At 43.2% G+C, this 10708-nt stretch overlaps 1 protein-coding gene across 1 annotated transcript in view; it reads right to left on the bottom strand.

The window, feature by feature from the left end:
* The window catches only part of csrp1b (cysteine and glycine-rich protein 1b), an 8936-nt gene extending 1296 nt beyond the window's left edge, over nucleotides 1–7640 (bottom strand). Inside the window, exons 1-5 of the mRNA XM_012835983.3 lie at nucleotides 7487–7640; nucleotides 6514–6623; nucleotides 2040–2208; nucleotides 1415–1544; nucleotides 132–225 (exon numbers count right to left, since the gene is read on the bottom strand). Of these exons, the coding sequence (XP_012691437.1) occupies nucleotides 132–225; nucleotides 1415–1544; nucleotides 2040–2208; nucleotides 6514–6622 (502 nt within the window). The 5' untranslated portion in view covers nucleotide 6623; nucleotides 7487–7640. The remainder of the gene's footprint in view (nucleotides 1–131; nucleotides 226–1414; nucleotides 1545–2039; nucleotides 2209–6513; nucleotides 6624–7486) is intronic.
* Between the last annotated feature and the right edge of the window lie 3068 nt (nucleotides 7641–10708).

The following is a 10708-nucleotide window of genomic DNA, read 5'->3' on the forward strand; positions in this document are numbered from 1 at the left end:
GTGTCGTACCATGAATTCACATCTTATCCAGGCTTGCACTCCCTAATCTAGCATCCACTTTGGCGTTTTGGAGTTTCACCAGCTAACTCATGAAAATACAAATGCAGAGACGGGCACTTCCATACAGGTACCTTTACAGTAGATTTCTCCATCTTTGTCTGCCAGGGTCGTCGACTCAAGGCCTTTGCCACACTTGGCACATCGGAAGCAGCTCTTATGCCAGGACTGCAGAGGGAAACGCACACAGTCACACTCATGAAATCACCAACAGTCAGCAGCACACACACGCACACACACAGAGACACACAGACACACACGCATTCACACACACACACACACACATGCACACACACACACACACGTGCACACACACACACACACACACACACACAGAGACACACAGACACACATGCACACACACACACACACACACATGCACACACACACACACACACACACACACAGACACACGCACACACACACACACACACACACACACACACACAGAGACACGTGTAAAATCACACACTAAGACACATACAGTCACTTCCGAACTTAGACATTAAAACAGACATCAAACACACAGACATGCAAACAAAGAGATGCCAAAAACACCACAATGAACACCCTAAAAACACCACACCCTTTGAAAGATAAAACAACAGTGCCAAGAATCTATCAAAGTTCAGTCACCCAAACAAAGATTGTCCACCACAACAGACTATCATTGTGCCTTTATCCAAAATGGTTTGGCACATTCTGCCAGATAAAAAGACTTCTGTTCTGTGAACCCATTCCATTCATTCACAGAGGTAACAGTAATGTCACAGAAATATCAGGTGATCAACAAACCAGTTTGAAATGTCCTAATCCAAAAACATAGAGTCACAGCCTACAGTACAGCACTGTATTAACACACTGTATAAACACTGCACTATGCTATATTAATCTGCACTATACTATATTATACTACACTATACTATATTAAACTGCACTATACTATATTATACTACACTATGCTATATTAAACCTCACTATACTATATTATACTATACTATGCTATATTACATTACACTATACTGCATTATACTACCCTACGCTATATTAAACTGCACTATACTATATTAAACTGCACTATACTGTATCACACTACACTATACTATATTAAACTGCACTATACTGTATCACACTACACTATGCTATATTAAACTGCACTATACTGTATCACACTACACTATGCTATAGTAATTGAATACACTTTCTCAATCAGCTAAATGATTGGTAGAATCTGGTAGAATCATCACTGATTTCAATTGAATCTGTTCCTGTTCCTGTTTCAGCTGCCTGTGGGGTTCAACACAGGTCTGAGATCTGTGGGGTTTAACACAGGTCTGAGAGGGACAGCAGGACTCACGTTTCCTCCGCCTAAGACCTTCTCGGCCGCGTACACAGCCTTTCCACAGCGGGGGCAGACGTCGGAGCCGCCCACCTTCTGGGCTGACTTGGAGGCATTGGGGTTGTTGGTGGGGCGATGGCCAGCTTGCCTGTGGAAGAAAGATGTAGAAGTGTGTGAGATGGGATTCATAAGGAATGTGCCTGTAGGGAACGAACTGGGCTGTTTCCTTAAACACCATAGACGTTTGATCCATGATGAGGGACTCAGAATATGCTATGTGTCAGTGAAATATGAAATGCTCAGTGGTAGTATGTTTGTGTAATACATGATGGTGGAGTTTGAATATGTGAAATGATAAGTGGTACTGGACTAGCCAATGAGCCATTTACTGATCTTTCTTTATTCCTCTCAGGGTCTCTTCCCCCAAATAACCTTTAACCTTTGGCCAACCGGGCACCTTGAGAACAGGGCATACTCTCCCAAGGACCAGAGCTAAACCAGAGCTTAGGGCATTTGGAACCAAATAAATGCTTCACACAATGTACACAAAGGAATGCATAACAAGATCATATTAGTAGAGGATGGTCAGTTATATATTATATAATATTATATATTATATTAGTAGAGGATGGTCAGTGTTTACCCTTCTGGTTTGATTCCCAGGTGTTCACCGGTATCCATGCTCAGGGTTCCTGCTCCCCCACCAAACCCATAGCCTTTTGGCCCATACTTCTTGCCATAGCAGGACTTGCAGTAGATCTCATCCACGTGACAGGCCACTGTTGTGCTGTCCAGGTTCTTTTTACAGGCCACTGACATACGAGAACAACAAGGACAAGGTTATTAAAGATGTAATCTTTCATAATGCAGTCTTGCACAACTGCACGTAGCACACACATACATACAATCTTACCCACAACTAAACAAAGGATACATTTGCTATTCTACCTGAACTGACATCACCTCAGAACACTCTAGAACCAATCTAACATTAACAACATTCCAAATGTAACATTAACAACATTCCAAATGATCTAAACCTCCACCAGTGATTTCCATTCACAGCAGTGTCCATATAAAAGTGAATGATTATTTCCCTAAAACCACTTGGAAAAGTACTGTCTGGCCTGATATATTATAGAAGGGAGAACGCAGAGTAGACGACACAGGGTAGCGCAGAAACAGACCACAAGGCTACGGAGGAGATCATTCATAAAGTTATGATCATAGACACAAGCCATGTGCACTGGAACAGCTTAGAAAGCATCTAACACACACATCCTTAACGAAGAAGACATTTAACATCAACACTGAGGGGCCCATTAAACTCAGTTTCCACATAACGTTCATAATATCACAATGTAAAAGAAATGTAAAAAAAAGTACAATTACAATGTAAAAGAATGTAAGTGTTTGTTTGAGTTTAAACAGTAGTGAATGAATTTGGGCCTAATTTAGCACAGTAATTCAAGCCATGAGTGCAGGTCTTTCCACCTATAAATCACGCTGATGGCCCAGTGAAGGTTTTAATGAAGAATAATGACTGCAGTGGTGCCCCCCCCCCCCCCCCTCCTGCTTCTCTCCCCAGGACACTCTGTAATTACTTTAGTGGGCTACATTCATGGAAAATGGACTATTTTATTTTTATCTTTTGGAGAACCATAAAAAGTTTGTCTCGGATTGTAAATTTCAATGTAGCAGTCTTTCTGGACACTTCATGGCTATCTTAATGAGTATCATTATGTTGTTACACAAATGTACAGGCCAGAAAAGGATTGTAGTAGAACCTCTGGGTTCTCTATAGAATCCATACGTTAACAACTACTATCTCCTTTCCTTGGCCCACGTGCTACCTACGTTCTGCAACGAGTGCTGTGAGGAATGTAATGTAAACGCTCAGCGAAAGTTTTGCTATGGAGTCATGCCTCAAACACACACTCTCATTACAAGACCACAGGCAGTGGAACCATCCACATACGTTCCCCTGACGTCACTGACCCCTCCATAGGACGGCACGGAGCCCTGGCCTGTCCAGCGTTTGTTTACATCTGAGAGGAGCCTTCAGCGCCACGCCTCGTTAGCGCGTCAGGCCTCTCTATCACCAGAGCTGGTGAGCTCATCCCATTCCACCCGTGTAGCTCCTGTTCCATCCACATAAACACCCATCAGTACACATCAGTGGTCCCCAGTAGTTCTCGCTCACCTCGGGCACCTTATAAGGCAGACCAGGACAGGCTCTCCTAATAAGGACAGGACGCCCCGACGCAGAAACGCAGAACTGGGAACGCTCGGCTCCGTGCGTTTAGTAAAGAGGAATCTTTTGCATTCCATTCCTGAACTACAGGTCCTTTGATGACGGATAACACAGCTCGTTTCTAGAGTGTTACGTTCCATTCCTGAACTACAGGCCTTTTAATGACGGTTCACACAGCTCATCTGTAGTGTGTTCTGAGAGAGAGAAAAAAGGCCAAAAGAAAGAAACAAACCAACTAAAAACTCTACTAACAACAGAGAGTCGCTTTTGTAAAGGTTCTCCACATAAAAAGTTTGGAAATTCACAGACTTTCCAAAGCTGTCCCTTCTATCCCACTGCACAATGGAACCACAGATGGACGTGATGTTGCTTTGAACCTCTTCAGCCAGCTTTCCCTCTCCCTCTACCCGTGTTCCCATCTGGCCTGTCACATCCTCTGTGGAACAAAGAGGATACCAGCTGACTCTGCGTCTGGCCTGGCACAGATTCGGTTCAGATCCAGCTGAATTCTGGGAGGACATCACTAACAGTGAGGGGGGGGTCACAGGGCACAGATGAGCCCAGCCCAAGGTATGATGAACTAGTGTGCGGTTTTGACGTGTGCAAATGGAACATTTGGGGCCCAAGCAAGGCCCACGGTGGGCCTGCTAACCGTACTACCACCCCACCCCACCCCACCTATCCTCCCCACACACAGATGTGTGTTTGGACAGGATGTCATTTAAGCTCTCTCCTATCCTGGTCTTCCTCCATTGGCCTAGTTTTCCATTGTCTGTACTGGAAAAAAAAACTTTCCACCGCCTGCTGCCTGTCCTGACTGATGTCCTGGAAAGCATGTGGCTTATTTACTGACTTGTTTTTTTTATTTATCTGATGTTTTAAGTTATTTGTGAGTAAAGGATGACACTCGTATCCATACAGTAGCTGACTAAAGGCTGGATAATGCCCGAATCTGGCACAAGATTTCCCAGTGGAGCAATCCAGCTTTAGACTCATCCACCGATCTGGCCCTGATCTGGCCCTGATCTGGCCCTGATCTGGCAGACTCAGTGAACCGAGCCCCAGACCTTTTCCAGCTAGAGGCTGTCTGTGGCTCTATCATGTGCATCTGAAGCAGAGCGTTTAGTAATATCTTTAAGAGACTGTCTTTCTTCCTATTACTACAGGAGCCTTACCGACCACAGCAAGCAGAGGAGAGTCCACTGGGATCTCTGAACTGACTTACTGAGCAGATAGCGGCACAGCTGTGGGTTCAAGTGCAGCCCTAGACAAGGAGTTCAGGAGGATCTTTAACTGACTTAACTTCATTACAATGGCAACCCAACTGAAGCTGAAGTGTACTTCAGGAGGATCTTTAACTGACTTTACTCCATTACAATGGCAACCCAACTGAAGGTGAAGCAAGTGTACTTCAGGAGGATCTTTGACTGACTTTACTCCATTACAATGGCAACCCTGGGGTGGGGGGGGGGGGTGCTCTAACTCCCCCTGGATTAGCAATAGCACCCCCAAGAAAATAATGGTTTATTTATTATTGTTATTTAATTTCATTCTGCGTTATTTATTGTGTGATAATAATATTTAACTCACAAAAGAAAATAATAACAGATTGAAATGAACAGATTGTTTTAGACACAGAGCAATCATTCTGTCATAACCTTTGACCCAACTTTCACGTCGCACGCTTGAATGTTGACGTTGCCGGACGGTTGAAGGAGAAAGCGAGCTAGTGCGTGGTAGTTTCAAGTGAATATCAACAATGCATCGGTTTTGGCTACCTAAATGTCCATGTTTGGAAGAACGATTAAGAAACAAGAGTGACGTAGAAGAAGAAGAAATGTCAGGGGTATCTGGTGTGGATTTTTAAGGAGAGGAACGTTGTGGTCAAGGAGGTCAACCCTCCACCACTACTGAGGGTGCTAACCATGGTGCTAGCACCATCAGTGACATTAGCATGAATGCTCAGGATGGTCCGAGAAGACCAAAACTCCAGAAATATCCACCTTGCATGTTTGGAGTCCAACAAAGGAGTTTTTGTAAAAGCTGGTTGGGACAGTTTGCGTGGTTGGAGTACAATGCAACTAAGGTATTGTTAGCTGTGTAACATTAATGAAAGCTGTCTGATTTGTTGCATGCATTGATTGCCCTGTGTCGCTGAAGACTCGTTTCGGTTGATTAGTAACGAAGATGCCCTTTTTTGCCGAAGATTTTTACTTTTTGCCTTTTTCCTCTTTTTTGGAGCCGCCTTCAAAAAATCAGAGACTCTTTAGCCTAAGACAAGCAGTCTGTCTATGTGCTAGGTATACATAAGGTTCTATGTGATTACTGATGATTGTGAACTGAAATAATAAAGTATTTCTTTGACTGTTTTAGTTAATTCTGAGATTAATTTCACTCTATCTGACATGGTAGTGGTGACCTGTCGCCCAACTTTAATCCTCACTACCACAAGTGTTTTAAAGTATGTTAGGTATTTGGGATTGCGGACTCTATAACATGGTGTATGCCTTTTGTCAGTGACCGTCGCAGATGTGCACGTCTGTCGGAAGAAGCCTAGATAGTAAAAATGATTACAATCGGTTTGTTTAGCGCTTTTCATGGACCCCAAAGACGCTTCAGAGAGCAAACATGTAAAGTTGTTGTAGTAGAGAACCATGTGAAACATAGGCTATCATCCTCATTTCATAGCACCCTCACTAAAACGCCGAGCTCCCCCATAGCACCTGCAGAACAAAAATGTCTGGCGCCACCACTGCAACCCAGCAGAAGCTGAAGTGTACTTGTGTGGCTTACTGGCTGACTAGACGGAAGCAGAGGTGTAGGTTTAAAGAGCAAGAGGACTTGAACTGGGTAACGGACTTACTGCACAGAAAGCAGGACTTGTGGAAACTCTTCCCCTCAGCCTGCATCTCCTCTGCGAAATAGACGGCCTTCTGGCAGCAGCCACACATGTTTCCCCCGCCGAAAGGCATCCTGTATGGACACAGGGAACACCACACACACACACACACACACACACACACACACATCACAGGGAACACCACACAGACACACACACACACATCACCGGGAGTGCCACACAGACACGTGCAGACGGACAATAACCAGGGTGGTGTGTATGGTGGTTTGGTGGTTGTGTTTGAGCTCCCTAAAAGAAATTACTGGAGAGGACTGAGACTGAAGTTCCAGGTCTTCTGTGGATTTGCCTGCTGCTCTAATTAAACAATGACAGGATCAGGATTATATAATGAGTGTAAACAGGAAGTTCTGTCCAAGTCACACATGGTGTTTATGGTGAAAATGAGACCCAGGAGTGTGTGTATGAATGGTCCCAGTATCTCTCAGCAGTCTCCCATCCATGACTTCACATGAGGAGATACCTTTGATCAGACACTGGTGACCAGTTCCTCTCCGACTGCAATTACCAGAAAGCAAACATACAGCCAACATAATCTCCCACATTTCACTGGTGAAACTGTCTGCAAAATATGATACGGCTCTTCTGAGGCAAAATCATCCCAACTTCATGCTAATAGTTATCATCAGAATAGTTGGCATTAGAAGCTGTGTCCTAAATGCCCATAGTTTGAGTGTTGAGGGATGATTTCATCATCACGAGTCACTGAGTTCCAGTGTCAGAACAAAAAAAGGGAATAAACGTATTCAGGTATTTTCAATATCAGGCTGACAATTAACTTTTTAATTACATTTTTAGTTAAATTAACAGTTTTAAAGTATTCTCGACACTCAGTAGAGTGGTACCAAACTGCAGCCTACCTCATAACTATTAAATTACATAGATTAATTAACTCTATTCACGTTAATTTGACTCCTACCTGCTCTGCTGATGGTGTGAGTGGTCAGGGTTTGGTGCTGCTCCAGCAGTCCTCAGGAGTGAGAGTCCCTTCAGCAGAGCCCTGGGTTTAATACGCCTGAGGGAGGAGCTCCAGAACACTGGCAGAGGGACAGAAGAGAGAGGGTGAGAGAGAGAGAGGGAGAGAAAGGGAGAGGGAGAGAGAGAGGGAGAGAGAGGGAGAGAGAGAGGGCGAGAGGGAGAGAGAGGGAGGGAGAGAGAGAGAGAGAGAGGGAGAGAGTCGGAGAGAGAGAGGGAGGGAGAGAGAGAGAGAGTCGGAGAGGGAGAGAGAGAGAGAGGGAGAGAGAGAGAAAGAGAGAGGGAGTCCGAGAGAGAGAGTCATAGAGAGAGATGGAGAGAGAGAGTCAGAAAGAGAGAGAAAGAGAGAGGGAGTCAGAGAGAGAGAGAGTCAGAGAGAGAGACAGAGAGAGAGAGAGAGACAGAGAGAGAGAGAGAGAGAAAGAGAGGGAGTCAGAGAGAGACAGAGAGAAAGAGAGAGAGAGAGGGGATGGGAGGGGAGCAGAGGTTAGGAGAGGAGAGAGGAAAAGGGAAGGGAGGGGAGAGGAGGAGAGGAAAGGAGTGGCAAACAGAGAAGAGAAAAAAGAATGGAAAATGGGGAGGGTGAAAGCAAACCTGGAGAAACAGCTAGAAGCTGTATGAATTTGTTTTTGTTGCACTAGAGGATTTCTGATAAATACACATAAGCACTGTTATCTGTGCTTTTCTGACATCATTACAACACTGTAACGTCATTACAACACTGTAACGTCATTACAACAGTACTATGTCATTACAACAGCGCTACGCCATTACAACAATGCTATGTAATTACAACACTGTTACGCCATTACAACAATGCTATGTAATTACAACACCGTTACGCCATTACAACAATGCTATGTAATTACAACACCGTTACGCCATTACAACAATGCTATGTAATTACAACACCGTTACGCCATTACAACAATGCTATGTAATTACAACACCGTTACGCCATTACAACAATGCTATGTAATTACAACACCGTTACGCCTTTACAACAATGCTATGTAATTACAACAGTGCTATGTAATGACAACACCGTTACGCCATTTCAACACTGTTACATAATTTACCACACTCTTACCCCATTAGAACAGCGCTGAGAGAGTAAAGCAGGGCCAGACTAGACTGAACTCACTGAATGTGTGCTCAACTAGCCTTCTTTCGGTACCAGGCCACTTGTGTCTGGTTTATAATGCTGTTAAACAGCCTGCGTGTCTGATAGAATCACCTGCAAACTCCTCTACCAGTCTCAGGTGATGGGTACATCTCATTCATCTGGTCTCTGTCTGTGACCTGGAAACTCCTCTACCAGTCTCAGGTGATGGGTACGTCTCATTCATCTGGTCTCTGTCTGTGACCTGGAAACACATTTTTAATTCTCTCTAAAATGGATTTCATACTCAGTAGTAACACCAATGACCATACTTTAAAAAGCGTATTGTAAACATACTTACACTCTTACCCATAGTTCTATGGACTATATGTAAACATGTGCACATGTGTATATGTACACATACAGTACGTTAATATGTTTACATATGAATGCATATACCTACACAACCTTAGGTATATATACTGTATATGGGTGTTGGTGGTACAGTGGTCAGTGTCACAGCCTTGTAAACGGTTGACCCAAGTTTGCTTCCTGGTCACTGCAGGATGCCTTTGTAAGTCACTTTTGTATGAAAATGTTTGCTAAATACTAGACCTCTACCTTTTTATCCCATGTCAGGTATGTAAGTGGTAGATATCCGGTGCCTTTCATAACTGTTGAAGAGATTCAGAAAGAGAGAGAGGGGGATAGAGAGCGGGAGAGAGAGAGAGGGGTAGAGATTCAGAAAGAGAGAGAGGCGTCTGTCAGCTGGTCCCAGGTCAGAAGAAGGCTTCTGATTGCTTTACTTCCTTACAAGGTGCTTGCTGGGACGAGCAGCCCGAGTGTGTTTCCTGGGATGATTACTCACTCTCTCCAGAGAGGCAGGGCAGCCTGTGTGCTGCGCTCGCCACATGAAATAAGAACACAGCATCTGGATCTGGGCCTGATTTGGACCGGATCTGCACAGAACTCATTACCGGAACAGGAGGAGAAAAAGAATGATGATTCTATGCAGGGACTCAGGTCACATTGTCCAACACTTAGTCCCCAACACTAGAAGAGATACCTCATGTAAAAACTGTGTCATATCACAATCCCTTAAACCTATAAGGTACTTCACATAAAAACTCAGTGTTCAGTGTCAAATCACAATCCCTCACACTTATAAGATACTTCATGTAAAAACTCAGTGCTCAGCTTCATATCACAGTCCCTTAAACCTATAAGGTACACTCAAAAAAGTGAACTCTGTGAGTTGCTGAATCAAATAAATGTACTTATATTCAATTTAATTAACATTTCTGTGTTTGGTTTTAAAATCTAGTCCACTTTAGTAAGTCTAACTTAAAATGAAAACTTGTTAAAGCAAAAGAAGCCAGCTAAGTTAATTCAACATAACACTGTTGAGTGAATGGCACAATCACCTCTAAAATGTAGTCCACTTTAGTAAGTCTAACTTAAAATGAACAATCACCTCTAAAATCTAGTCCACTTTAGTAAGTTTAACTTAAAATGATCAATCACCTCTAAAATCGAGTCCACTTTAGTAAGTTTAACTTAAAATGATCAATCACCTCTAAAATCTAGTCCACTTTAGTAAGTCTAACTTAAGTCTAACTTAAAATGCACAATCACCTCTAAATCTAGTCCACTTTAGGAAGTCTAACTTAAAATGAAAACTTGTTAAAGCAAAAGAAGCCAGCTAAGTTAATTCAACATGATACTGTTGAGTGAATGGCACAATCTGTATATATATATATATTCTGTGATGTTGAAACATTAGTGCATGGTTTAAGAGTGATATTACTGGTCCTACTGTATTTGTCTTGCGAAAATCAAGCATTTAACGAGCTAGCCAATTAACAAAATGCTACCTGACAGACATACATTAAAATAGCGATCTTGTCGTCAGAGAGCAATAAGGATCCGGAATAACCGGTGAATAGGGCAATACGCGGGTGGCATGACTAGACATTAGCCAATCAGAATGTTCGTACTGTCGTTGCCATATAATACATTTCAATATTTGATAACTAAATGTAGATGATTTGCCTGACAGTCCTT

The sequence above is a fragment of the Clupea harengus genome, chromosome 5 (assembly GCF_900700415.2).
Source record: "Clupea harengus chromosome 5, Ch_v2.0.2, whole genome shotgun sequence".
In the NCBI taxonomy this organism is placed as follows: Eukaryota; Metazoa; Chordata; class Actinopteri; order Clupeiformes; family Clupeidae; genus Clupea; species Clupea harengus.